Source organism: Parathielavia appendiculata, assembly GCF_033297405.1.
Source record: "Parathielavia appendiculata strain CBS 731.68 unplaced genomic scaffold N657scaffold_9, whole genome shotgun sequence".
Classification (NCBI taxonomy): Eukaryota; Fungi; Ascomycota; class Sordariomycetes; order Sordariales; family Chaetomiaceae; genus Parathielavia; species Parathielavia appendiculata.
This window is the reverse complement of record NW_026944228.1, coordinates 685,973-711,553: the sequence shown is the minus strand read 5'-3', so window position 1 is coordinate 711,553 and position 25,581 is coordinate 685,973. Positions and strand designations below refer to the sequence as shown.

The 25,581-nt window shown below is 54.9% G+C and overlaps 8 protein-coding genes across 8 annotated transcripts; 3 read left to right on the top strand and 5 right to left on the bottom strand.

Annotated features, from left to right (window-relative positions):
* Window positions 1-2,373: 2,373 nt before the first annotated feature.
* On the top strand, window positions 2,374-3,348 carry N657DRAFT_501312 (uncharacterized protein). The gene is made up of 3 exons (XM_062787681.1): window positions 2,374-2,513; window positions 2,580-2,787; window positions 3,067-3,348. Exons 1-3 carry the CDS (start codon window positions 2,487-2,489, stop codon window positions 3,240-3,242), a joined length of 411 nt encoding a protein of 136 aa, XP_062646140.1. The 5' UTR covers window positions 2,374-2,486; the 3' UTR covers window positions 3,243-3,348.
* A 1,820-nt stretch (window positions 3,349-5,168) lies between these two features.
* Window positions 5,169-6,649, bottom strand: N657DRAFT_657201 (uncharacterized protein; the record flags this gene model as incomplete). Its single annotated transcript, XM_062794784.1, has 3 exons — window positions 5,169-5,351; window positions 5,434-5,751; window positions 5,828-6,649. 3 exons carry the CDS (start codon window positions 6,647-6,649, stop codon window positions 5,169-5,171), a joined length of 1,323 nt encoding a protein of 440 aa, XP_062646139.1.
* Window positions 6,650-7,704: 1,055 nt separating this feature from the next.
* Window positions 7,705-8,324, top strand: N657DRAFT_501243 (uncharacterized protein). The gene has a single exon (XM_062787680.1). The coding sequence runs from the start codon at window positions 7,857-7,859 to the stop codon at window positions 8,283-8,285; it is 429 nt and encodes a 142-aa protein (XP_062646138.1). The 5' UTR covers window positions 7,705-7,856; the 3' UTR covers window positions 8,286-8,324.
* A 539-nt stretch (window positions 8,325-8,863) lies between these two features.
* On the bottom strand, window positions 8,864-9,608 carry N657DRAFT_501209 (uncharacterized protein). Its single transcript, XM_062787679.1, has one exon. It carries the CDS (start codon window positions 9,429-9,431, stop codon window positions 9,036-9,038), a length of 396 nt encoding a protein of 131 aa, XP_062646137.1. The 5' UTR covers window positions 9,432-9,608; the 3' UTR covers window positions 8,864-9,035.
* A 6,594-nt stretch (window positions 9,609-16,202) lies between these two features.
* N657DRAFT_576336 (SPT16-domain-containing protein) lies at window positions 16,203-19,537 on the bottom strand (the record flags this gene model as incomplete). Its single annotated transcript, XM_062789167.1, has 5 exons — window positions 16,203-17,314; window positions 17,370-18,975; window positions 19,039-19,160; window positions 19,217-19,301; window positions 19,361-19,537. The coding sequence occupies 5 exons, from the start codon at window positions 19,535-19,537 to the stop codon at window positions 16,203-16,205; spliced, it is 3,102 nt and encodes a 1,033-aa protein (XP_062646136.1).
* A 991-nt stretch (window positions 19,538-20,528) lies between these two features.
* On the bottom strand, window positions 20,529-21,826 carry N657DRAFT_682149 (Lem3/Cdc50; the record flags this gene model as incomplete). Its single annotated transcript, XM_062796460.1, has 2 exons — window positions 20,529-21,533; window positions 21,605-21,826. 2 exons carry the CDS (start codon window positions 21,824-21,826, stop codon window positions 20,529-20,531), a joined length of 1,227 nt encoding a protein of 408 aa, XP_062646135.1.
* Window positions 21,827-22,191: 365 nt separating this feature from the next.
* Window positions 22,192-23,093, bottom strand: N657DRAFT_647052 (uncharacterized protein). Its single transcript, XM_062793244.1, has one exon. The coding sequence runs from the start codon at window positions 22,962-22,964 to the stop codon at window positions 22,674-22,676; it is 291 nt and encodes a 96-aa protein (XP_062646134.1). The 5' UTR covers window positions 22,965-23,093; the 3' UTR covers window positions 22,192-22,673.
* A 1,181-nt stretch (window positions 23,094-24,274) lies between these two features.
* N657DRAFT_657197 (camp-dependent protein kinase regulatory subunit) lies at window positions 24,275-25,543 on the top strand (the record flags this gene model as incomplete). Its single annotated transcript, XM_062794782.1, has 3 exons — window positions 24,275-24,751; window positions 24,811-25,477; window positions 25,515-25,543. The coding sequence occupies 3 exons, from the start codon at window positions 24,275-24,277 to the stop codon at window positions 25,541-25,543; spliced, it is 1,173 nt and encodes a 390-aa protein (XP_062646133.1).
* Between the last annotated feature and the right edge of the window lie 38 nt (window positions 25,544-25,581).

Below are 25,581 nucleotides of genomic sequence, written 5' to 3'. Positions count from 1 at the left end.
GGGGGAAGTTAGGACGTGCCTTGAGTGTGTTGATGAAGACGGGCAGGGTTGGATCTTTTGGCTTTCGAGTTGACTTCCTGGATCATTGCGCTTCGCTTTTCCTCCCTCGAAACGGAGCTCTGGGAAGAAGCAGTGCACCCCTTTGCAGGCAGCAGATCGCAGGCACCGCTCCGTTCAGTCTGTCAGTGCAGGCCAGAATAATGTGTGTGAAAATTATCTACCGCTTTTAATCGACAGGTTTGCCGATCTACATCGGTCCTCTCCAACCTCGATCGGATCCCCAGTCGGGTCACAGATCCAGCGATTGGCCCACGATACGAATTCTTTATTTTGTCTCTGCCTGGTCAAATGGTTGGCTATTTTGGTTACATCAAACATGCATACCCTATGCAGTGCTGTCTGTGTGTGTTGCACCTTGCTGAGTTGCAACTGTTGGCAGTAAGCGAGACGATGCACAACCAACCAACCCGGGGATCTCACCGAGTGTTTTCCTGGTATTTGAGCAGCAGGTCAAATTTCGGAAAACCGTGCAGCCGGCGGTCGGGGCTTGAACGCGAGTGATCCATGCAAGGGACTTGATTACATCGAGGAACGATCGAGGCGATGCTCAGTGACTTTGGTGTAAATCCCCCTCCGTCCGAGTTCACCGCCGGCATCGGCGAAGCCTCAAACATATCAAACTGCAGTCAGCCGGGTCCTTGGGAACTTGGTCAAGAATGGACTAAATGACAACTGGAAACCTGCAGTTCTGTCACGTCGCCAAATCCAGGCTGACTCCTCAGACCCTCAGTGAACCTTAATTGCAGACAGTCGTCTGCCACCGGTCTTGGGATGTGGATCTTGTCCGAGAGGTCCTTCTTTCTCGAAGTCATCGCTTCATTGCTCAAAACACAGGCATTGCGCTGGCTTTTATCTGACACGTTTCTGTGGGACGGAGCGTTCAGCTGTTGGTCAATCGCCCAAGTGTATGCAACGATGGAACAACCTCCAATGCATGTAGTTCCGTCCAAACGCTTTCTTTCATTGACTTCTGGTAGCGAACGTTAAGGGTCAATGGGATTGATCAGTCTCAACTATTGGCGTAGCTGAGACACTGTGTTGGCCGGCCGCATAGTTATTCCTGATCTGATCGGACGTCGGGCGATCTTGCATGCTCATGAATTACCCGATTTGGGTTTCGTCTCTGCTGAAGCTGCGACGTGCTCATCGCCAGCTCGTAGCAAAATCCGCAGGCGAGCGAGACATACACATTGGCGAAATTTGGTTGCCTTGTTCCGTTCTTCAGCCTCCCATTGGACGAAATGCAGGAATGCAGCCAATGGTGGCGGAAAGTGCATGACAGTAAGGTAAGTACGGTACCTTGGTATTCCGTCTGTGCAGTGACAGCTTGGGCGCGCGCTTGCCGCGGGGCCTGTCGCGTGCTGGGCTCATGGCTGGTGACGTCAGGCGATTTTGGCTCCGGATGAATCGCTCGCTAATCTCGTCTCGATGAACAAGATCCGTGCGACCTGCACGCGACGACCCACCGACTAAGACAACCCTTCGGAGATGACAAATGCCAGAACACAGGAAAGTTACATATCTTGAATAAGAGTTGAATTGAGAAGACGCTATATTCGAAACCACTTAGGTTCGACTAGCAAAACGGGCTTTGATTTTTTGGCGAAGATGCAGGTTTGTTTGGTTCCCAACTTGTTTCCGTGAGTCGTTTGGCGATTTCAGGGTCGTGCTCCGGCCAGTGTCTGGTTTATCTCTACACACTGTACTCTCTGTCTGCGGTACGATATTTGGCACTTCGTGGCACTTCATGGGATTCATCCAACTGGTCTGAATACGGAGTAATTGTGCACAAATCCAGCCTTCGTCGCCACGCTGGTAAACAGCACACGTACTGTATGCTTTTCTCACAGTGCGTTTTTGCTATCCGAATGGATTAACCGTTTGAGACCGATTTCCCCTGAAGGACCTGCACAATCTCAACCGAAGTTTCCGATCCGGCCACACCCGCGCGAGATTGCTTTAACGGAAATCAGATCCGGCGCGCCAGCAACCGCCAGCGTGGCGCTTCAAAGGTTGTTGATGATATTGCTTCCGCCAGTTGCGCCGGGCAGCGAGGCAGGAGTCACCTTGCAAACCAGGAAAGAACCCACCTCCTTGCATGAGATTGCAGAGCGGCACGGCCTGATTGCTGCAGCCTCCCGATTTAGCGGCCTGTTCCGCGTCACATTGGGCCTGGCATCGACGCTGCACCTTGCATAATTACCAGGCCCTGCCCGTTCGACCAGCGACTCATTTTCGTGGCTTACAACATCTCCGTGCCATTGGACTATATTCCCGGGCCCTGCTGCCCAAGATGTGTCGGTAAGGCAATCAAGGCATTGTTTGATCCTGGAGATCGCTCGGCTATATGCGGCTTGTGTCCTAGGCTTTTAGACTTGATGACCTGAGAATCCGGGGCTCGATGGAATCATGTTGTCGCCGGAGCGATGCACGGGATGCTAGCCCCTTACACGGTATCAGAGTTACTTAGCTTTTGGCTCCCATCACATCGTCTCCTGAACCGTTGCTGACATATCAAGGCGCTTACGGCACTCGTATTGATTGGATTGGTCGACCTGTTAGTGCTGACTTCAGGTTATCATCACGGCACCGTCTGCAACGGTTGGGACTACAGTCATCAAACCGCAAGTCACGGCGAACACCGACGGTGCCGACTGTCGACTGTTGCACCGTGGCCGCTGTCTCGCCGAGTCCGGCTCGCTGCCAATATCGCCGTATTACTTTGTGGTAAGTGATATCTCGAGTTTCAGAAACCCTGCTTAGGTATGCTCTTCGTTTCTGGCCCCGGTCCTCCCTCCTCTTGTCATGAACACCTTTATTTTCTTCGGACATTGAGTTTCAACACCTTACCACGCTTCAACCTGATGAGCTGCGTTTCCCCGTGGGGATTGCAGCAACAAACTGCGACAAATGGCCGTAACACCGTCCCTTGCCCTTTCTCCAGGCCTCAGGAGAGCGCTGGCAATGTTCCACGGCGTTAGAGCCACGGGCTCTAACCGCGCCAAGTGTGTGACAGGCCTCTTCTCCTCCTGCGCTTTCGTTCTTCCAAAATCCAGAAGTCCAGTCACAAAGACGGAGTGAGAAAATGCGAAGGCGGCCGCAGTCCCAGTGCCGACAGACAATACATGTGCTATTCCACTGCGCCCATGCAGATGCGGAACGGAAACAGGACAGTGCTTTGATGACTAATTCTAGCCGGACCCGAACCAGGAAGCAAGGCGATTAGGAGGAGGCGATCAAATTTGGCAGGTCGATCTGACGGGGATTAAGAAGCAGTACCAGGTACTTGTACACCCAGAACTCTTGCTTACGGCATGTTGCCAATATGACGCTCGAAGAAACAAGAGGCCCAAGTCGAGGGATCACTTCTCACATCAGCCGCGGGACGATGCCATGTCTTGTCCCGAATTCTGTGGATTTGTCTCTGCTCTAGTCATGCAACAGAGAAGCACCCCTCTCCAGCGGCCAACCTTGTGTCACAGTCGAACGCCCCTCTCGCTTCAAATTTCCCTTTTCCATTCTGAGTTCACTCATCCACCCAGGATGTTCCTTTATTGGGCACCTATCTTGGGGCTATAAACGTTCCGCGCCGTGGAGGGTGGCGGCCCGGTGAGACGGAAGCTTGCTTTTTATGCACGGTTTCTTTCCGTTCACACAGTACGCTTAAGATGGCGAGATCAACTCGAGACTCCTAACTTCATGTTGAAGAAAAACGTGGCGGAAGAGATGACATCCCCTACCTACCTACCGGTTTCATATTCACAATTATACGTAGTTATGCCGGCACAGTTTACAATCAGGACGAAGACGGATATGTCTGCTACGGAATTCACACTTCTCACCTTGCCTAAAAGAATCCTGGCCCAGTACAGAGTAAAGTGAGAGAGACTTGATAATACCACATGTAAAACAGCCAACATACTATCAGTAAAGTACACTAGTTATAGTAATGTGGTTTGAAACAATCAGCAACCGACTCTGTGCTGCCCTCGCCCGGCACCGACGCCGACCTGTCTAGGGCTGCCCACCATCTCCACTTACTACCCTGTGTCCTAACTCCCAACCCCAGACCGGACGGATGGACGCCTACGACCGGGCGGGACAGGGGCGACGGGCCGCCAGCACAGTGACGCCCGTCCGCCCACCGGCTCGGCTAGGCAAGGCACGGCCCATCATAATATGGTCTCCGTCACTGGCTCTGCAGCGGGTTTCGACATGCCCTTGTATCGAGAATATGCAGGACGAAACGATGCGATGACCTAACGAACAGAAAAAGAGGTTAGGGGGGCATCTCTTTGAATGCAAGGAGGCCAGAGCCGAGGGAGTGGTATTCGCGTTGGTATTGTTGCTGCTTGATCTTCTGCGACTTCCACCCTCCTTACCTGATTCACATATATCATACACTTTGAAAAGGTAGAACAAGACGATACCGCCTGAACGTAATATTCCGTATATTTCTCTCTCGAGACACCGCTGGCCAGCCTCGTATCCACTGCTCTTCCGCCCTCCAGCGGTTTGAATATGTACCTAAACTCGTCGCGACCCTTTCCTGGTTCCTTTTGATCCTCCCGTCTCCGTGCCATCTTCCGATTCAAGGCCGTGCGTCCGCCGTCATCGTCTAATTTCCTCGCCGATAATAAAGTGGCACTGGAGGCCCCCTCAGAACACACCCCTATCACATGATCACTCGGAGGGGACGATAATAGATATAGCCCGGAATACACCCCTTAAAAATGATCCAACAGAATGATGACTCCTCTGTTTGCCCCTTCCCAAAACCTGTACCAAAACCTCGGACGACTAGAGGAAAGGAAGAGGGGTATGGGGTATATACAAATGGAAATTGAAACAGATACGAATGAAACGGTGACCTTTCTGAGTCCTCTTTTTTCTCCAAAGCCAGGCATAAATCCGATGCAAAATGAAAGGTCTAGTATCTGTCTGGACCTCTGGGTATTCTCAACAAATAAAGAAACCAGAACAACAGCAATAACAAGCTAGCAGGACAATTGCCTGCGGTGAGGAACGAAACGACTTCGGTCGCCATCTGTCAGCTCCGGTCGAGTTGGCATGATTTCCTTGGCGCCGCGAACCGGGGATTCAATGCCTCATTTTCGCTCCTCGGCGGGTTTCGGCCGGATAGACCGCTGGTCCAGCTGCCGCTTGCGCTCCAGCTTCGCATAGTGGAGGCCGCATGCGTTGCAGAGCGTCCTTGCGCCGTCGGGACCGCGCCGCCATTCTGGCGTGTCCACGCGGTTACAGCTGTGGCACCGTCCGGGAGGAGCCGCGCGCTATGGCGAAGGGGAGGGGTAAAACGTCAGCGTCTGGTGCTGTTTGTACGCTCACAGATAAGAAAGAAGTAGAGGAACTTACACCGCGCCGCTTCTTGACCTCATGCATCGCGTACGCCGCCGGCTTGATACCGTCGCCGCCATACATGGCCACGTCCTCGTCCTCCGGGCTGCGGGCGCCGCTAGTATCGCGCGCGCGCTCGTTCTGTATCCGATTCTGCTGCACCATGTCCCGCACCTCTTCGAGCTTCCGGAGCGCAAAGACAAGGTTGTTGAGCAGGGAGCTCACTTCGTTTTCGGTCGGCATCCTCGACGGGATCGGCTGCGAGCCCTGCTGTTCACGCGCCGCGGCTACATAGGCCTCGGCGAAGTGGTACCCTGTCCGGCAACTGCTCATGATCTGCCGTCGCCTCATGTTAGTCACCCCACTTCAACTCTGTCACTTTGCTTGCGCACAGCTTGGACCCAAAACTTACAGCCTGCAACGCATCCTGGTAGCCGTTTGTTTGAAAATGCTTGTCAAAGTTCGCCTTGTAATCGGAAGGGCGGTACTGTGAGTAATCAGAGTCCTCGCCGTAGGCCGGTGTTCGTTGTGCGTCATAGGGCGAGAGTAGCGGAGGGCCGCTGTGTCTGGGGGATATGGGGTACGCAGACAAAGGCAGTTGTCCTGGCGGGAGTCTCCCGGTCTCCGCATACAGACCGGGGAGCGGTTGCTGCGATGGTGGAGGCGGCGGTGGACGGTGACCGGCACCGTGAGACTGAGCTTCCGCATGGCGATGCTCGGCTTCCAGCTGCTCGAGCTTGACAGGTGGCGAAAGCTGCTGTCCTAAAAAGGTGTTTAATGGAGGCGGGACAGGCCTTGTCGCAAGTGACGGACGGGTCGGATCAGAAAAGGCGGGAAGCGGTTCGACGCGAGGGCATGTTGACGGGGTGGGTTGCAACGTCCTTGGCGATCTATTCTTGTCCGAACTTCGAACATCTCCGAACGGCCGAGAAGAAGGTGCCGAACTGAATGGCGACGGCAACCCGGGCGCCGGGGGCGGCGGACCCGCTGATGGCGGAGGGGCATATCCAAGCGACTTTCTCTCAGAGAACACCTCGGAAATGGAGGGCAGAGAAGGCAGCGATTGCCGCTGAGGATGGGCGTTTTCGGAGCCATCTGATGGCCTTCGGGGTTCGACTGGCGAAATCATGCCGGCCATGTTTGCAGTGGACGCCGAGTGAGGGTAGCCCGATCCGAACGAGTTGTGGTGTTGGTGATGGTAAGGGGCGTTCGGGCTGATTAACGCGGCAGCCATGGTCGGTGGTGTCTCTCTGTATGATGTTTCGTTGCGTTCTCTCGGCCGCCTGTCGTACTGTTCGAGGCTGTTGGCAGTTGGAATCCCACTGCAGCAGCAGGCTTGTCAGAATCCAGGCAGTGCAGCGGCCGAGGAGCGAATGCGATCGCTATTGGGGACGTACCTTTGCCTAAGTCCCGAATCGCCCGCTTCCATAGCGGGTCTCGTTCCTCTGGTGCCCTATGGTGTCGATGTGCTTCTGGGCCCCCTAACCTAACCATGCGGACGTACGTGAAGGGCGGCAGCGAGAAGTCGGATACGACCTCCGATGGTCTGGAGCAGGCGGTAGGTAGATAGACAGGTAGTATGGCACACTGGCCGTCTCTCCAGCTCCCAAATCCAGCTCTTTCCCGTTCTTTGCTAGGGTGTGGCAGGGGTTCCCAAGGGATTGTCCAAGACCAGGTCGCACTCGAGCTCTCCAACGGCACAGCAATCCTCACAAACGTCAGCAGTAGATGGTGAGTGGGTGGTATGGTGTGCGAACTGAGAAAGGAACCCGACAGGCGGTGGCGGGCCGCAGCGGTTTTGAAGTGTTTCCTGTTTCTGTCAGGAGCTGATTGACCTGGCTGCCTGTGCAAGGGGGTCTGCAGCCGCTTGGGGTCCACCTCGGGACGGTGGGCACAGTGTGGATCAAGGCGAAGATGGCGATCGAGATCAAGTGGGGCTCCTGGGCTCCCGTGGAAATGGATTGTGGGAACGTGCCGTTCCCCCCATTCGCACCCTCGTCAGCATTCTTGTCTCACACGGACTCTGACCAGGTACCTCGCCCGGCCCACCCTGCCAATCTTACCCCCCTCGCCCCTGTCTTGTTCCATGCCACGAAACCGAATCCGCAATGTCATGACGGTGAGTGGGGAGAGTGAGAACGGCCAAGGTTCTTGCTGTCATGTCATTGACCTACGTGGTGTCGATGTCGATAAACATGGCGAAAATACAGCAACAGCCCCCTAAAGTCACCGGGGAGGTCAATGAGGACAACCCCTCTACGCACCCTACATGCATTGTAGTGCGGGTACCAATGAGCAATGAGAAAGTTCGGGGAATGGCTGTACAATAACGTTAACGTTTCCGGGAGTTTTCAATGCTGGGAGCGACACATATAAGAGCTGGTGGAGTGGAGAGGCAACTGAAGGCATAACGATCAGGGTTTTACGGGGCCGTCAACAAGATGCTCCGAGAAATGAGCGCACGCTCAGGACGAGACGGACTCGGTATTGCGGCAGTGGTGGCTCGCAGTAGTGGTGGGCTCGCGGCCGGACGGGAGGACAAGTCTGGGGCCTCGGAGGAATCCACGGGAGAGAGGATCGAGTGTGGATATGTGCCAGTGTGCACAAACCATGGATTTCTCATCGTGCTGTTCATTGCTGACTTTCAAGTTCCAGTCGCAAGCCACGCTGGAAGGGTGCTGACAGGGTGGCTTGATGATCAGGCTGTGCAAGCCATGGAAAACTCGGCGAGTGTCCGCTGGGTCGGAAGCAACAGGCAGACTGTTTCTTCGTCTGTCTGGCCGCCTCCTTTGTTTTGCAGCCAGGTGTACACTTGTATCGTACCATTCGACCGTGTTCCGGTAACGTGGTGGTGTGAATGTGCAACTTGAAGCCGGGCGCCTGGAAAGAGCCCGGGAAATGCGACCCCGATCTGTCTACTGTGTAGATGAGATGACGCTTTGCGGGGTCACTGGGAAACACAAATCTCATCTGACACAGAGAGTCGAGCGGTCTGCTGGGTACCTGGCTGGGGAGCCTGGGAGGTTACCACCCCACACCCTGGGGCTGTAGATGCCCACGTTAGTGTCAGGGCACTGGTACCGCAGTGCGAGGCGTTGTTCACGGGTCGGGTACACTCTGGATCGAGTCTGAAAGCCTGGAAAAAGTCCATGCTGCAGGATTGCCGAGATGAAAAGTCTCCACGCTGTCGTTGGTGGGAGGCCTGAAAAGTAACGTCATGCGGTTGGTGGTAGGGAGTTGCTTTCATGGATCGTGGCGCTCGATATCCGCGGGCCATGCCGGATTTGACTGAGCAGGCAGTTATGTCTCTGAGGTTCTTGACTCTGCGACACAGCCGTTTATCTTGGTATCCCACCACTCGCTGTGAACGTTAAAAAGATCCGATGTGTGCTGGTGCTCCGCCAAGTCGAGACCGCAGCCGGCTTTAAGTCCTGTACGTAAATTTCGACAAGCGACACCGAGGCTGAATGCAGGGGCTTTTATAAGTTACTTGTCGATGAGCAAACATGTATCCGTACGGTGACCATTCATGCACTCGGCAGGCAACCATGACATGTCCCATACTCTGTAGTGTAAGTGTACTGCGCTTCAGCGAGGCAACAAAGTCCACTGCGACCTTATCACCGCCCCATCTTGGGAAGAGGTTCCGGCCATCTCAATCTGAACAGGCTAGGATGCCTGGTCTTGGCCCATGTTCTCGAAGATGTCTCGGTTCTGCCAAGACGAGCCGGACAATTGGCTTTCCATCGCATTGCGGAGGATACGGAGTAGGTGGTACAAGTACAACTATCCACTGGTAGGACAGTAGCCACCGTAGACCCGTATGTGATAGTACGTACGTTGGCTTGGTGGAAATACTGTGTAAGGGCATTAGCGATCGGCTTCCAAGAACAAATCTTGGCGTGGTATGTACAAGCACATACACGTGTAGATAGGTAAGCGATTGGGGGCGCGGCAATCAGACATTCCAGTTGCAGGAATTTGACCCGGACTTTGGGAATTCCAAGCATCCACATGTAATGCCCACTTGATCGGTCCAACGCAAGCGGTTACGACGCTTCCAAACATGGCACGTTTAGCAGCGTGGCATGTCCTCGGCCTGGAGCGGGCAGCGGGCAGCGTGATTGGATCGAGGGCGTGCCACGATCGGGATCTGGCGGTGTCCCGGGCATCGACGTTTCCACAGCAGGGGTCATGAGATGAAAAGGCGCAGCCCAATCTTAGGCCCATGGCGGTGTTGTTGGTTATGAGCGCGAGCTCGGAGCATGGTCGAGGTCGGGGGGTCGGCTTGGACTCGCTAATCGAACGGTTGCATCGGGCCCCGAACAGATGGCCATTGTGAGAAATCTCCCCCAAAGCCAGATCCGAGCATGGGCGCCAAGCGGGTCCCAAAGAACAACAGGCTGCAGGCAAGCGAAGTGGCCCGCTCGGACCGAACCAATCACAGCTTGCCAGTTACAATGCTTGCAAGCCAGACGAGTGACCCATCCAAGGCATCCACACTCACGAGACAGAACGAAATGACCCTGGAATCGAAACTCGTCATTACCAGCAAGAACTCATCAAGATCGGCGGAGATGGAACATCTGCCGGCATTGCAGACCTTCTGGGCATACTCAAGAAACTTTGCCGGAGGATGTCCTCATCAACAGGGCCCGGCGATCAAAATGTTCGGAACTTTCAGGCTGCAACACATTCGCGGACCATGCAAACGGAACCCGTTTTGACGACCCAAATCGGGAAGCTTAACGTGTGAAGTGGGTACGGAGCGCTCCGTAACGGGGTGCTAACTCGATCTTGGGGACATCGGTCAAATGTCGAGATGAGAGCTTCGATCCCCAGACCCGCATTGTTCGACACGTGCGACGCACCACCCCAACCACCACGTCGCCTTCCGAGCCGCCAGTCCCAAAATAGCTCTGCGTCACTGTGTGCGCGAGACAATCTCGCTCATCGTTGCGTGCCTGTCTCGAACGCAAAGACCGTCCAAAGACGGTTTGGAACCTGGGAAGTTCATGCTCGCCTGTTGCCTGCATATTGACACCACAGTCTTGCTGTAGCCTTGGAAAAGCTCGCTCCCAGCATCCTCTCGAAGAGGCGGAGACGTCGGTTACCGCCTCTTGAGGTGGAGGGTTTTTGATCGCGCCCCACTGTGACGGAGCGCTGGGACCTTCATGTGGACTGGTTACTCCAACAAGTGTTTCGATGAGACAGTCCCCCTGTCTGACTTCCTCCGTTGTTCATGACACAGGGCCGGGATGGAAATGGCGCGTTTTTTGCCCGAATTCGCCCACGGCAGTGTACGCTTATTGTTAGGCAGATTCATCACGTTACGCCAGCGCCAGCTGTGATACCACCCTGCCTGCTGGTCTTGAACGTCTTCGGCATCGTCGATGCAGTGCGATATCACATGACGGACCCTTGTCAGGAGGTTGTCTTCTCACCCGCACCGTTGGTCCTTCGACTACCTGCCCGCGAGACACCAAGCTACGGCTGCGTCTGCAGACTGGAGGTCATAAGAAAAGTACCGGTACGGCCCTGAAGAGCTCGGCACTCAAAAGTACCATTTCATCACGCTGTGCCGCAGATCTGTGTTCTTAACACGAGCAGAGCCAGAAACCACATGCGGCGATCGCGTCCAGTCCTGGCCCGTCGTCCGGGACCGCGGGATGAGCCCCCTGTGATCGGAAAAGGTTCCTGAACGGGGCGAAGGCGGGTCGTGGACGGCCTTGTCATTGGTTCCGGGCCATCGCAGCCGTGTCCCAGATCAGGCCACGACTGCATCTCACCTCCTTCCCGCTGGGTTCGTCTGAGTGGGTCAGCGACCGATGTCGCTCCACCGGAAGGCTTCATCGGCGTGTGTCCCACGACGGCGTACTGCGGTACTATGCAAGAGACCAGGCTTGTTTCTAGTGTAGACGACCACGCTCGGCACGGTGGTTTTCTTGGGAGCCTTCGTTCTCACCACATGTTTACTGCCTTGGCAGCAACAGCCAACGACATCCGCCCTTGGGCCCCACACCCCTCATCCAATGCATCGAATTTGCAGATGTCAGATTGGCCCGCGGCATGATGGCCATGTCAGATGCAGTCGCCGATGGCGTTGCATTGTGGCCTGCTCCTGCATCCCAGCATCAATTTATCTGATCCTTCACGGCCGCTGTCCGCATGACGAGATGCCGTCACCTCACACCACCCACTCGGATGCACTCGGATGGTGGGGCAGGTTGATGTCCTCTTTGGCTTCCACGGGAAAAGGACAGTATTATGTGCTGGTGTTGCCATGCCATGTGGCATGGCCTGAGCCGGTCAACCATGTACAGGCAGATCAGTCACTTGCACGACGCCATCAGTGGCACTTCCACTAAAAGGACGACGGTCACCAACAACAAACCGACGCCGACCCATCAGATACCATTAGCCAAGTGAGTGATTACCACAAACACTGAATTCCTGCCCACCCTTTCTTGGAGACACATGTGTGGACGCCAAGACGACCCAGCATCACTGGCGTCCCAACGGGACAACGCGCCTCTCAACCGAAAGATAGAGAGTTCGGTTCACCTTTCGGATCGCTGCCAGATGGGCTTATTAGCCGATTGACCCGCTCGCGAAGCTGCACAAGAACGTGGGCCAAGACACTGAAACACCTTCGCAGTTCAATGTCGATGAATGTGGGCGTTCTGGAAACAAGCGGCTACAGATACAACGCAGCACAGGTGCGGCGCCCATCCTTGTGGCGATCCTGCCTGGGCGGTTTCGTGTTTCCCCGGAGCAATCTTGGGCACCAGCGACCCTCGAATTTTCAGCCTGAACACGAGATCCATGTGGGACGACCTAACCTTAGTAACCCATCTTGCTTCCTCTCTTTGATGATGGCTCCATTCCCTGTGCTCGGTCACGCCCCGCAGGCCTTCCTCCAGTCTCTCGCCGACCAAGACTCTCGCCTACATCGTGTACACCTACATTACGCGCAGGCAGACCAGCCAGTGGGGCCCGACACCGATCACTAACTGCACGACACCAACAATGGTGGGTAGTTGGTCGCTTGCCTTTCTATTCTCGACTTTGCCTGCAGAACGTGGCTGAAGCGTAGCCAAAGTTCAAGTCATGGTTGAGATCCGAGCAATTATGCCACGACGCTCGTAGGAGATTTTCGTAAATGAAGCAATGTTGTACTGAGGCAAGCGAGGAGGGGCTCTCAACGTCTCTCCCGGGTGAACCATTACCCCCGACCGCTCGTCATGTGTACGGATCCGTACTGCTCACTGCGCTGTCCCGCAAGGAGGTTCATCACCCACGTATCCCAGCCAAAGAACGGCGAGATTCGTCCTCCATAATGTGTCGCCGGCGGCACTTGTAATTGGCTATGTGCTCCCAGAATCTGCGAATCGTCACCTGCAGCTTCATGGCCCTCGGACCGAAATCTCAAAGGCTGTGACCGGTTCCCGTTTTCGTGCTAGTCCTCCCGTCGGAGGATCAGGAAACAGCACGACGTAACGGCTCCTATTGGTGCTTCCCTTTGTTCTACACACATTCTCTTTCGAGGTCGAGGACCAACCGCCTATGCTTGGCTGCAATTCGTTTCGGGAGGATTCGAGCGGAAATCGAGATGCGGTCTCCTCTGTATGACCTCGACACTTCGACTCCACCTCAGCTTCTCCCCCGCCAATGCGGATGCCGCGCCATCCTCGACAATGTTGCTGCACTGCAGTAGTGTTTGTCTCACCTGGCGGGACAGCCCTTGGCTTTGGCAGTAGCAAATCGCAACAAGCTCGAGCACCGCCAGGGTGCCTTAAAGAAAGCTCCTAGCGATGCTGAGATCTGGGCCAGGCCACGATGCATGGACCGTCACATCCACGGGAAAGACGTGTAGATGACCCTGTCATAACAGGCGCACCACCCAGCAAATTGCCTGTCTAACCTTGGAGAGCCTGCCGAAACAACGACAGACAAGCTCATATCCCTTGTCTTGGCCGTCCAGATGCTAGCACGACGACCAATATATACCCTCTCAACAGCTCATCGGGATCGACGAGTACACACGAATCGTGTTTAAGCGGGCCATCCTTCGCCGTCAGCCCCCATAAGCCACGACCTAATAAGCACGTGAATAACTGTTGCGAACTTCCCACTGAAGATACCGAAATGAGCTAAAAACAGCGGCGATCAGGACGTGATAGTGGCTTCTGTGCCGATGCGTGGCCACCACGTTCATGTCAGAAGAAATCTCCTGCCGCACAGTACACACAGCACGGACCGAGAGAAATCTTGATCACCAATCACCACCCCCAACCTCCCCCATACCAGTGGTAAGCAGGTCCACCCCGACAAATCGATGGGATCGATCTCCGTTTCAGCCAACAGCCTCTCATTGTTGGGCTCGCTTGCGAAACCGTTCCGCCCTGCTAGTTTGTACAAGTATATATATACGTACGGAGTATATACTATGTGATTCCTTCCCCGCGCTGATGTCCGGACTGAAACAGGACTATGTACGGTCAGCATAGACGGACTTTTGGGTGCCCCGTTTCCCGTTTCGTCTTCGTTGAAGCTGACCTTTTTGCCAAGAGTATGGATAAATACCCTGAAGATCCGTGGGCGCAACGCCACCAAATAGTCAAGTGGAGTTAGCGTGTTCCCAGCTCCTGGACTCTGGAGCCCAGTGCGTTGGAACGCCCTGTGGAGAGATTGGAATCCTTCTGGAAACCCATCGATCATACAACTGCCGGAATTAATTTCGGGTGAAGACTGCCAACGACGATGAAGATGGAAATTGATGTTGGGCTTGAGTGGAAGAAGCAGGTTCTTCCCCCTTTCTGCACCCACTTGCGATCACACTTGCTGCTTCAAGTTTGTTCGTAGTGGTCTTACTGTGGCGGGATGCCATGTGCTCAGCACGGCATTTTGACTGGCAGCCGGCAGCCGTGCGCGTTTTGTGGCTGAGACATATCGGCCGCAGGTTCTCGCTCACCGGGTCTCTGTCATCAGCCCCAGACTTTTCGGGGAGATCGGTTGGTCATGCTCGGCACGCAGCTTCCGCCCAACTGGAATGCGAGAGGCAGGGATGTGCCTGCTTGCGGGGGATTGTCAACCATCACCTGTGGTTACTAGCGGAGAGATCTGAGAGTGGCGGCTGCCTTTAGTGGGCTTGGGAACATGGGAGATGGAAATGGGGAATGGAAATGGAGACGGAAATGGGAGATGGTTGATGGGCGCGGATGGTTCCGTTAACAGCACGCTCTCGGCAGTACGGCACCCCCTGAGAAGAAGCAGAGTCTCACCGATATGGTCCGATGTCTCGTCTAGAGGAATGAGCTGTTCTCTAGATGGCACGATGTGGCGGAACTGGTTATTGATAGCATCCAGCGCCTCCGGCGACCAAGAGGACTAGGCTTTACAGCACTAGTTATTTCAGATTCCAATAATTCCTGTCGTCTGTCCAGGCTGCGTCTCGCTCTCGGATAAGTGACAGTTCCGGCTCCTGTTTCTCCCCATGCTGTGGAACGAGGGACACCGGCCGGTGTCGCTTTCTGAAACCTTCGGGCGCCAGCGGCGGCAGAGTTGGAAAGCAGGCCATGAAAGGGGGGAGGCTTCAGCATAGGATGTCTCGACTTACGTTGGGGGGCGATTGGTTAGTAACTTGGGACTTCGTATGCTTGTATCTACCGTAAGGCAGTGTCTTGTTATTGCCATGACGGGTCACCCAGGGGCAATTCTTCGTACTTTCAACAAACCGCCTATCGAGTGACTTCCCATCCATGGCCACTTCCAATGTCTGCAACCAACAACACCTCGTCATGTCTCTTTAGATCCATCAACTATTAATATCATCTCAGACTCTGCCACCATCTGCAACAACGGAGCCTGTAACCGTCAAGCACCATAACCAGTGTCAAACACTGGCAGCCAAACAACTCGATGGCGTCCACCCACTCAGGGGAGTCGTTCCCCGAGTCTTCCAAACCAACCAAGCAACGGGGCAACAAAAAGCAAGGGATAATAAACTCGAAAAAGCATCAGCGAGTTCCCAGCGAAGTCTCATACAAAAAAGCAACACCACTCACCCCACATCTCACCCCCTCCACTCGGATCAAATCAGCAAGCGGCTGCTCCCGGACCTCCACTTACAAAAAGGATCATCAACCACGCTAAGAATAGAAGTCAGATAAGCTCAAGCAGAAGATAAGTAGCATACAGTTCCGCCATCACAAACTGAATCTCCGCGAAACAGAACCTGAAGAGAGAGGAGAGTTGAGCAAGTGGCTGTTGTTGAACCCATCAACTCAAAACTTCTCCTCTCGGGCAAGAGGGCGCATCATCAGATATGGTTGTTGGTTGGATGGAGGATGCCGTGGGAGCAGGACAGAGTTCTCGGCCATAGATACCAGGCCCTAACAGTCCTGTAGGAAACCTACAATTGGAGCTGTCCTTACTCGGCAGAAACATACACGCCTAGCAAGGTCTGTATCACTCCGTCGCAGGAATATGATTCTATATCCGGTATCCATCAAGCAAAGGAACACGCTGAGCATTCTTGTAGAAAACTTGGCTAGCCGAACCTTCCTGTTTGTCGTCATTGACATCACAACCAAACAGTGAACGGCACCCGAGATGATCACCCAACACCCTAACATACACTACTACCCAACAAACAATAGAACCCAGCCCAAAACCTAAAGGAAGAACACAAAGCATGAGAATGAGCATTACCATATTCCCATAACCTCCACCACTAAATAAGAAATCAGTCTCCCGGCAGCTCACTTCCCCTCAGAACCCGTCTCTCATCTCTTGCGCTGCTTCTTCTTGCTCGCCCGCGCATCCTCCTCATCAAGCCCGCTCTCCCGATCCCGCTTCTTGGCCTTACGCTCAAGCTCATCCCAGTCCTCGCCCTCCTCCTCTTCGCTCAAATCCGCCTCGTCGCTAGCCTCGGCCGACGCATTTGAATCGTAATCCGAGTCCTCCTCGCTCGACTCCGACGCCTCCTCAAGCTCGCTCTCACTAATCTCAAACATGCTCTCCTCCTCTTCCTCCTCCGACCCGTCCTCGTCGTCCGAGTCGTTCTGCAAGAAACCCCACCCGCCATCAAGGAAGAACTGGTGCGGGTTGGCCGTCACCGTCTTCATGATGACCGACCAGTTGAGATTGAGCGGGCCCTCTGAGTAGGCAATGTCGGACGAGTCGAGGAACTCCTTGACGTCCTCGAGCGACTCGACGGGGATGGTGTTGATGTGCGCCGGCGGCCGCGAAAAGTCCTTGAAAACGAAGACCAGATCAAAGTTTTTGAGGCCGAACTGTACGCGCTCGAGGTGCGCAATCTCAATGTCCTCCAGCGTGATGACCATGAAGGGGGGCTCCGTGATCTGAATCAGGCACTCCGTCGTGGGCTGGATGTAAACGTTGCTGCGGTTCGGCACGCCATTGAAGCCGATCTCGCGGAGAGGCATGTCCACTTCGATGCCTTCGTTGCGGCCGGCCTCAGCAATCTTCTCGGCAAAGCTCTTGAAGAGGCGGTCGAGTTCGGCACGGCGGCGGCGCTCCTCCTGCTCAGCCTCGAATTCGTCCTCGTCGCCATAGCGGTACTTCCGTTTCCGGTTGCCAGTCTCGTCAAACTGTATATCGGTCGCTTCCCTGTAGAATTGGACATCCTTGGTCTTTTTCTTGCCAAACATGATGGGGTCCTTGAGGTGCATGTGGATGATGACGATCAGCTCATTCTGGCACGGCTGGAAGAACAGGTGGCGGACGTTTGAAAAGAGGACGTCGACCCGCTGCGTGGTGCTCAGAGGCGACTGGTACCTGATACCGTTTTGGTGGATCTCGACCTTGCCAGGCACCCGCTTGCCTTCCATGGCCGGCCGTATGAAGACGTTATCTAGCATGGCCGGGCGTCGGTCTCAAGAAGACGTTAGCATCGTAAAAGCACTGTTCTTCAAAGAGTTTATGCTTACTTCGGATCTCAATCAGCTTGTCCTGCTCCACGACATCCTCCATGTCCTTCTTCTCTTGCTCCTTTTTGACAGCCTCACGCTTGAGGTTCGATATCTGGTTCGCTATGTCCGCATATCGATCACCGTCCATGGACCGGAAGGTTAAGCTCCTGACGAAGTGAGCTGACGCATCCTCAAAGGGTTGCTCATCCTTGCGGCCGACGCCCTGGCCGGGAGAGAGGAAGTTGATGCGCAAGAATGACCACTCGCCCTCGTCGCTTTTGCTGGCGTTCTTGATAGTGTTGATGTGGAAAGGGACCGGCCGGCCCATGACGGGAAGAATGATGGTTGCGTTCTTTTGGTCAATGACAATGCCCATGTCCCGGATCTTCGGCGGGAACTGGTTGTCGCGCTTGTAGGACTCGAAGCGCTTAAACTTCTTGACTTCGACCCCGTTCTTATCCGCAGTGGACTCGGCGTACTTGGCCAGGCCCTCCTTCTGCTTCTTGGCCGCGAGCTCCTTCTGATGTTCCCGACGCCTCTTCTCGGCATCCTCGTCGGGCGCTGTATTCCGCTCGGAGCGCAGTCTGGTGCTGGTGATGTTCTTAGTCGCAACAGCACCCACCCGCGCGTCCCTCTTCTCCTTCTTCGGGGTTGGCTGGGTCTCCTCCTCGTCCTTGAAGAAAAAGGATGTGGCGTCCGCGTCGACGGGCGCGTCGCCGGTGAATATGACCACCTCGTTGGCGGTGACACGAATCGTGTCGGTGAGAACAAGGGAATATACCTTGCTGTTCTTATCTTGAGGGTCAGCATTCTGGATGTCGCTGAAGCCGGTGGTGATGCAGAGCGTCATGCCGTCTCGCAAGGTCCGTGTGTTTTTGCCGCTGAGCACAAGAGTGGAGTCCTTGTTCTCTAGGCCGATGCCGTAGCCAACATTCTTCAAGAAATGCTTCTCGAGCTCGGGCTTCTTGGCTTTAATCAGATTGTAAGCCTTGTTATAGACGTCCTTGACGACAACCCCGTCGCGGATCTCCTTGAGAATGAGGTTGTGCACCGCAAGCAGGAACTTGTAGTTGCTTTCCTGGGACTTGTTGGGGTCCACCATGAACGTCCGCGCGATCTGGGAGCAGTAGGATTTATACCTCAAGCCCATTGCCGCAATAATGATGCCCGGGTGAAGCGGCTGGTCGTCCGAATCACTCTGCCACTTGAGATCGAACTTGCCCCCACTCTGCACGATAGGGCCGAGGATCCAGTCAAGCTGCTCGGGGTCGAAATCCGCCGGCATCTTCTGCCGGTTGGGAAGCTCGACCGTCTTCCACCACTTGGCGTCCTCAAGCTTGTTGAAAACCTTGTCTGCGAGCTGGCTGTGCTTGATCTTCTTGTCTTGGTCGAGAATGTTGGACATCTCGTCGAGGAAGTAGGGGGTCAACAGCGCAACGCAAGCCTTTGACGAAGTCCGCATGGCACGAAGTTCCGCTTCGTCCTTGACCGAAAAGGCACCGGCGGACAGGGCTTGGGCAATATCAACCTCCTCAACATCCTTGCAATTATCGGCAAAGACCTTCTTCCATTCGTCGACGAAGGGGCCCTTGGAGGTGTCCTTGGTGAGCACGCCCACCTTCTTCTGTACCGCCAAATGCGTCAGCTCGGAGATGGCGCAAGGGAAATGAAATAACTCATAGCGTACCCCTGCTGCCTTAATGGCATCCGTGATCTTGACGAAAAGCTTCTCGTTCTCGGCGGCGTCCTTGCCTCGCACGAGGACTTCGACGGGAAATCGGCCGCCTTTGATCTGGTCAAGGTATTTCGCTGCGAGTCGTGTCAGCAACCCGAGGGTAATGGGGGAAAACTCAGACGTAGCATACCTTTCTTTTGAGTCGTGAGAATGTAAAGGGTGTCGAGGGTGAAGAGCATCAGCGTTGTCGGGAACTCGTAGCCAAGCAGCCAGAACTGCGTGTATGTTAGCGCTGCGCAACGCGTGAGCGATCGCGGTCTCTGTCGGAACATACGTGCATGGCATTGTTCTTGTGGAATTCGGGCTCCTCGTCAACCTTACCCATCAGGATGACGATGGAGGAGGCACCGGTGAAGAGCGCGTCGCCGGATCGCTTGTCGGCCTTCCATGCACTGACAAAGTGCGACAGGCGCTCCTGGAAGGCCTTGCTGTCGATCTTGATGTCCGCCATTATGGGCGATTGCGAGAACCGCGCTGATGACGATAACAGAACTATCCCCGGCCGGGGTGGGATGATGTTAGAGGGAAAATGGTATTGTCTCTGTGCCGAAATCGATGCGGTGTTGGATAATCGCGATTGCCCAGACAGACCCGCAGGCAGTGGCCAAGCCAAGAAAAATTCCGGGGTTCGCGTCGGCTCACGTCACGGGCCACTTCGGGTCGCGTTTCAGTTGGGCTGTTGCATACGCGTGTAGTTACTGTGTTAAGTGGTTTCCACAGTCCGTTTGGCGGTGAGTCGGATGTTTCTATTCAACGATGAGGTCGGTGATGAGGTTTTCTAAGGGATGGGAGTGATCTCGGAAAGAGGGCGCGGAAAATGGAATGGACTGCATTGGCCAATGACCGATGCCGTTGACGACTCGATATGATGCCGAGTCCGAGTTCTGGAGATGACAAGATCATAGCGGCGGAAGCGAGAACAAAGGAACTGAACGGGGAGCGGGCGGCTTCTCAAGCTTCTACGTGTTTAGACCAGGCATAATACGTGGGGCGCGTATTAGTAGGTGCATGCCTCATGTCCATCCGAACGCGAAATGCAGAGACAGTAGGAGTATGGTTTTGATACCGGCCACGAACATGACAAGCTCCGCATCTCAGCATCCCCAATTTGCGCTTGGATGAAATTTTTGGATGAGCGAAAGCGATTGTGAAGGACGTCACTGAGTTCAAATTCCGATGTCAATTAGCCCTAGCCGAATATTCTCTGTACGCAGACATCACTGGACAACGGTGGCAACAAACTGCCTTCAATTTCATAAGAGAGACATTGGACAGCAAGATGGACAGCATATGAAACGGGGAAAAGAAAAGGACACCGTATGCCACCCGTACGCCAAGGTAAACCCGTATCCCAAAGAGCTCTAGTAAACAATAAAGGTAAGCGGCGCCCGCCCCTAGTCCGTCCTTCGGTGCCTTGCCCTCCTTGCCAAATCATTCCATACTCATGACGCCGATGCATGGCCATGGGGCGCGGATGGCTGGTTCCACGACAGGTACGACGGGTCACCCAACTTGCGGGGCTTCCACAAGAAGAACGAGAGGATGAAGTAGATGTCGAGGATTAGGCAGATGCCGCCGACAATCAGGAATATTATCCCGGGCCAGATGTTGCGGGACCCCATGCTGGAGACGGTGGTGATGACGAAGGCCTTGCGGCCGTTGTACACAGTCGTGTCAAAGTTGTCCTGGATGTCGACCTGATACTGACCAGCCTTCATAGGATCCTGGTCATTTTTCTGGTAAAGCTTGTAGAAGTTGGGCGCCGCAGCCAGCATCAACCAGTTCTGGAAGCCCTCATCCTCCTTGAGATTTGGTGGAGGGTTATCCTCGGTGTAGCCATTCTTGTACCGTTCCTCCCAATTCGGCGGCGGGACGATTTGGTCAAGGCCGTATGTAGTCTTGCCATAGAGATCCTTCATGCCGCTCCAGGCGATCCCCTTTGTCGACATGGAGTAAGTCTCATTGGCGGCGCTCGAATCCGGCACGGAGAGCAGGACCGGATTAGAGAAGGTGTCGTTGAACATCGAGTTGGCCACAAGACCACAGGGGTAAACGATCTTGCCCGTTCCCCGCGGGTCATGAGTAATCGGGTCGCATGTGGAGTCGTTGATGGTGCGGCCGTCAACGGCGTCGCCGAGCAACTGCTTGGCGTTGAACGAGTTCACGTAGCGACGGTGGTTCTGGTAGAAGTTTTCGAGGTTGTAGAAGAAGCTGATGGTGGGCTTCAGCTGCTCCGGGATGTTGAATTTGATCCGGCAGTAAGTCCGGTTAGCTTTGAAGCCTGGGTATTGTACCTCGACTTCTTCCTTCATCCACTCTGCCTTGTAGGGGTCGTGCGTGTTGTCCGTCTCCGCAAAGTGCGCTGTAATGTAGCCGGAAGGCAGAGCATTAAACTCGCTCGGGGCATCCCTTTTGCAGTCGGTGTAGTCAATCCGAATGTCTCGGACCTGGAGGGCGCCAATACAATGGTCAGCAGTTGACGCGCGCCGGCAGGAAGTCGCACTGCAGGTGAGCGTACCGTATGCGCGAGGTATGTCAACCAGGCGCCAAATCCGAGATAGATGGCAGCGAGGATGGAGAAGATGGTGACAATGAGTTTGGGTGTCAGCACACACTGCCAGGCTCGCATACGCTGCTGCCGGAACGCAGTGTTCGGCGGGCGGTTCTTGGGCGCATTTGCCTCTGAATTGGCATCTTCACCGGTATCGCTGCCGGCGCCACGGCGTCGGCGGGGCGCCATGGTGGGCTAATTCTGAGCGTGTTTGCGTCGTCGATCCCAGGTTTCCCGGGATGTCGAAAGGGAAGTTGTCAGAAAAGGAGCGTTACGAAGACACGGAGCCTTCGGTTGAGGCGGAGCGTTAGGTGGTCTGTGCAATTTCTTGGCAGAGAGGCTGTGACGCACGGACACGTCCGGCACAGCTTTGCAGCGGCTTTGCTTGGATGAGTGGGTCCAAGTAACTGCAAAGTCACAAGAAGTCGCACGTGTATCCCTCTCAATGCCCGTATTGGCCTCTCGGCTGTTGTCGCACGCTAGAAGCATTGATTGCGATAAAACAAGCAATTGCGTAGGCCTGGTTTGAGAATTGAGTTCTACGCACATCTTCAGAGTACTTGGAAAATGCTTGATATGAGCGCAAGAGAGAAGACCATCAAAGCAACTCCGTAGGCCTTCGGTTTCCTTTGCTCGTACGGAGCATAACGGACATCCTTGGCCGTGAGGCGGAATGTGTTGTTTTTTGAATGCCAGATACAGGCCGGATGGTATTGAAATTGAAGTCGCCTGTCGAGCTCAGGTAGGTCCAAGATACGGATATCGCCAGAATACCTATCTACCTTTCACTGTTGACGGCAGCAGCCAGAGGTTGTCTCCCCGGTTCCGATCCTGTTGCCGGGAAATATGTTGATTTACCGTCAGAACCCACACAGGCTTCACGACCTCGCGCACGCTGTCGGCGTTAGTTTCATGGAGAGAACCCTACGGTAACTCCAACTCGCACCGGTCAATCGCAATTCCAAACAGCAACCGGCTGGGGTCCGTTCTGGTATCATCATGTTATTATTATCGCACCAACACGACGATTGAACTCTCATCGCCGGGTCCGGAAACGACCGTACGTCCCGATCGCCAAATTCTCCAAATGTCGACTTGAGCACATAAATAAGGGCGCACGGTGGTGAATTTGCAAGAAAAGCTGCCAGAGGACATGAAGGTTTAAGCTGGTGAAGCTGGCAGCAAGGAAACGGAAACGCGGCTTTGCTTCCATGATCCTTCTGGATCTGGTTGCGTGCATCGCACGAGTCCGGATAGAGTTAGAGGGGCCGGCCCACTCCCGAGTTTGTGCGTCTTCTGGAAGTCTTCGACGCAATTGAACGGTCATGCCGAGAGCGAGACATGTGGAGATGGCGTGGGGCCTGTTCTGGTTGCGGAGGGGATGAAGGAGGGGAAGCTGGAGCTTGGCTCAGAGAGTACATCACAATTATCACGACCTTGGCTCTTTGATTTGCTATGCCAAATGTTCTCACCAAACTGGAGGAGAAGAAACACGCAAGGTGCAAATCCATTTGACAAGAAGGAAAGTGAAACAAATTAGGCCAATAATGGCCAAAGGCGGCGCCTTGCTGTAGTGGCAAGCAGTGCTTGATCGCCGCAGGTCTTCAAAAGCGATGATGCAGGGAAGTTGGAACGTGCACCTGGAAGACGGGAAGCACCCCACTCCTCAACTGGAACCCTTCCTTTAAGCTTCATGGTTCCCACCCCCTCGTCTCTTCCAAGCTGCCACCAGCTGCTTGCTTGCTGCCCGTGAGGAGACAGGATAACCTGCATCTCTTCCTGCCGTCATACCCCCTTTGATTGACGCAGGGTCTGCTTTATTTCCCGGGACATGCCGACAAGACCAGAACGAACAGTGGTGGCCTAATCTCGCAATTCACCTCTCGAGCTTTATCCGTCCACACCGCTTTCGTCTGCGAACCGTCCATTTCCAGCTACATTATCGAGTGGCTCGAATACACTCTCAGTCTCGTTACGCGCAACGGTGTCGCTGCTTGTTTTCGACTCGCCTGTTTCACTCTCATCTTGACCCTATCAGTTGGCCGCGAGACTACCTGAACACCAACTAGACTGCCTCCTACGAAGCTACTGAAGAACCGGGCGCCTCATCGTCAGGCACCCTCTTTGTCTGCTCGCGAAGCTTCAGACGAGACATATCAGAGTAAGCATCCAGCCCCCGGCGTTTGTCCTGTTTCAAATCCCGCGGTCCAAAACTCCGTTCGTGGAGATAGCTGTACCTGGCCTCTGGTGCATGGCGGCGGGGCCGATGTTCGCGGCACATGATCAACCTGACCTCAGTAGCCACTGGACCTATTGGCAAGCACCGTTCCCCGTCGGGCTGCAGTTTTCAGACTACGGAAGACCGCTTGTTTTAGGCCATCCTCGGCTCTTAGAGTCCTCCTGGCAGCGGCCCCACCGTTCAAAGTTTACAGCTGCATGAAAGGCTGCGTCCTGACAATGTCTCACAGGCTCCATCCATCAAAGAAGCCTCGCCAATTGCCTGCTGTGCCGGTGGTGCTACATCGACCGCTTGCAAGTACATTCGGTTGTCAGGCGTCAGGGTTAGCACGACCGGGTATAAGAGTCGCCCATTATTGCAACCCGACTCTTCGAGCAAAATCGAAGTGTCCATCCAACATGGCCGGGCCGGGCTTCAACAGCCCCTTTGGGGCGAATGCAAACCCTTTCGGTTCCTCCAGGCTTGAAACGGGCGGGATGCAAAGGGTGGCTGAGGAGGATGAGAATGACACCATCGGTTCGCCCACAACACCACATTTTGGACTCTCGGGCGGCGGTCTTTTCCGAGCGCCTTTCGGGGGAGACGCCTCGTTCGATGCCGGGGCCTCTGGTGTGAGGAACCCGCCAAACCCAGAGGGCTACCCTGCGCAGTATAACTTTGCTCGCCGCACGTCGGTCTCGGCAGAGTCTCTCAAGCCGGCTGCAGACAGCGACGACAATTGGACGCCCCCTGTACACCCCAAGACGCCAGAGCAGCTAGAGCGTCTGAAGAAGGCCATAAGCGGTAATTTCCTATTCAGCCACCTTGACGACGAACAGACTGCGCAAGTTCTCGGCGCCTTGGTGGAGAAGCCGATCCCGGCCGCGGGAATCAAGGTAAGAGGCGAACCCGGGGCGCCAGATGCAAACTCGGCCTCCATTTGACATTGCTGCAGGTTATCACGCAAGGCGATGCCGGCGATTTCTTTTACGTGGTCGAGAAGGGCTCCTTCGACGTATATGTCAATAGCAGCGGAGCATTGCAGCCAGGGCCGGATGGGATGGGAGAGAAAGTCAGCACCATTGAGGCCGGCGGGTCCTTCGGCGAGCTCGCCCTGATGTACAACGCGCCTCGCGCCGCGACCGTGGTGTCGGCCGAGCCACACTGCACGCTATGGGCCTTGGACCGCGTCACATTCCGCCGCATCCTGATGGAGTCAACCTTTACCCGCCGCCGCATGTACGAAGGCTTCCTGGAGGAGGTGCCCCTTTTGTCAAGCCTGACTCCGTACGAGCGGTCCAAGATCGCCGACGCACTCGAGAGCCAGAAGTTCCCGGCGGGCCACGAAATCATCCGCGAGGGCGAGCCGGGCGATTCTTTCTACCTCCTCGAATCCGGCGAGGCTGTTGCATATAGGAGCGGCAACGACACGCCTGTCAAGCATTACAGAAAGGGCGATTTCTTTGGCGAGTTGGCGTTGCTCAACGATGCGCCGCGCGCTGCCAGTGTGGTGAGCCAAACCGAAGTCAAGGTCGCCAGGCTCGGCAAGAAAGCCTTCCAGCGGCTTCTGGGGCCTGTTGAGGGTATCATGCGGAGGACCCAGTATGTGGGCGTCCAGACTGGTCAAAGGAACTCGCTGTAGTCTTTCTACCGAGGCAGGGGAGGCGGTGATCAGCCAAAGACTTTAGCAAGGGTGGCTGTTACGAGGTGCAAGACACTTCGTGCT

Coding starts and splice junctions, on each gene's coding strand:
- N657DRAFT_501312 (XM_062787681.1), top strand. CDS start 2,487: ATGCACGGGATGCTAGCCCCTTACACG. Junction 2,514..2,579: donor GGATGCTAGCCCCTTACACG/GTATCAGAGTTA, acceptor TGACATATCAAG/GCGCTTACGGCACTCGTATT. Junction 2,788..3,066: donor TATCGCCGTATTACTTTGTG/GTAAGTGATATC, acceptor AACCGCGCCAAG/TGTGTGACAGGCCTCTTCTC.
- N657DRAFT_501243 (XM_062787680.1), top strand. CDS start 7,857: ATGCTCCGAGAAATGAGCGCACGCTCAGGACGAGACGGACTCGGTATT.
- N657DRAFT_501209 (XM_062787679.1), bottom strand. CDS start 9,431: ATGTGGATGCTTGGAATTCCCAAAGTCCGGGTCAAATTCCTGCAACTG.
- N657DRAFT_647052 (XM_062793244.1), bottom strand. CDS start 22,964: ATGACCGTTCAATTGCGTCGAAGACTTCCAGAAGACGCACAAACTCGG.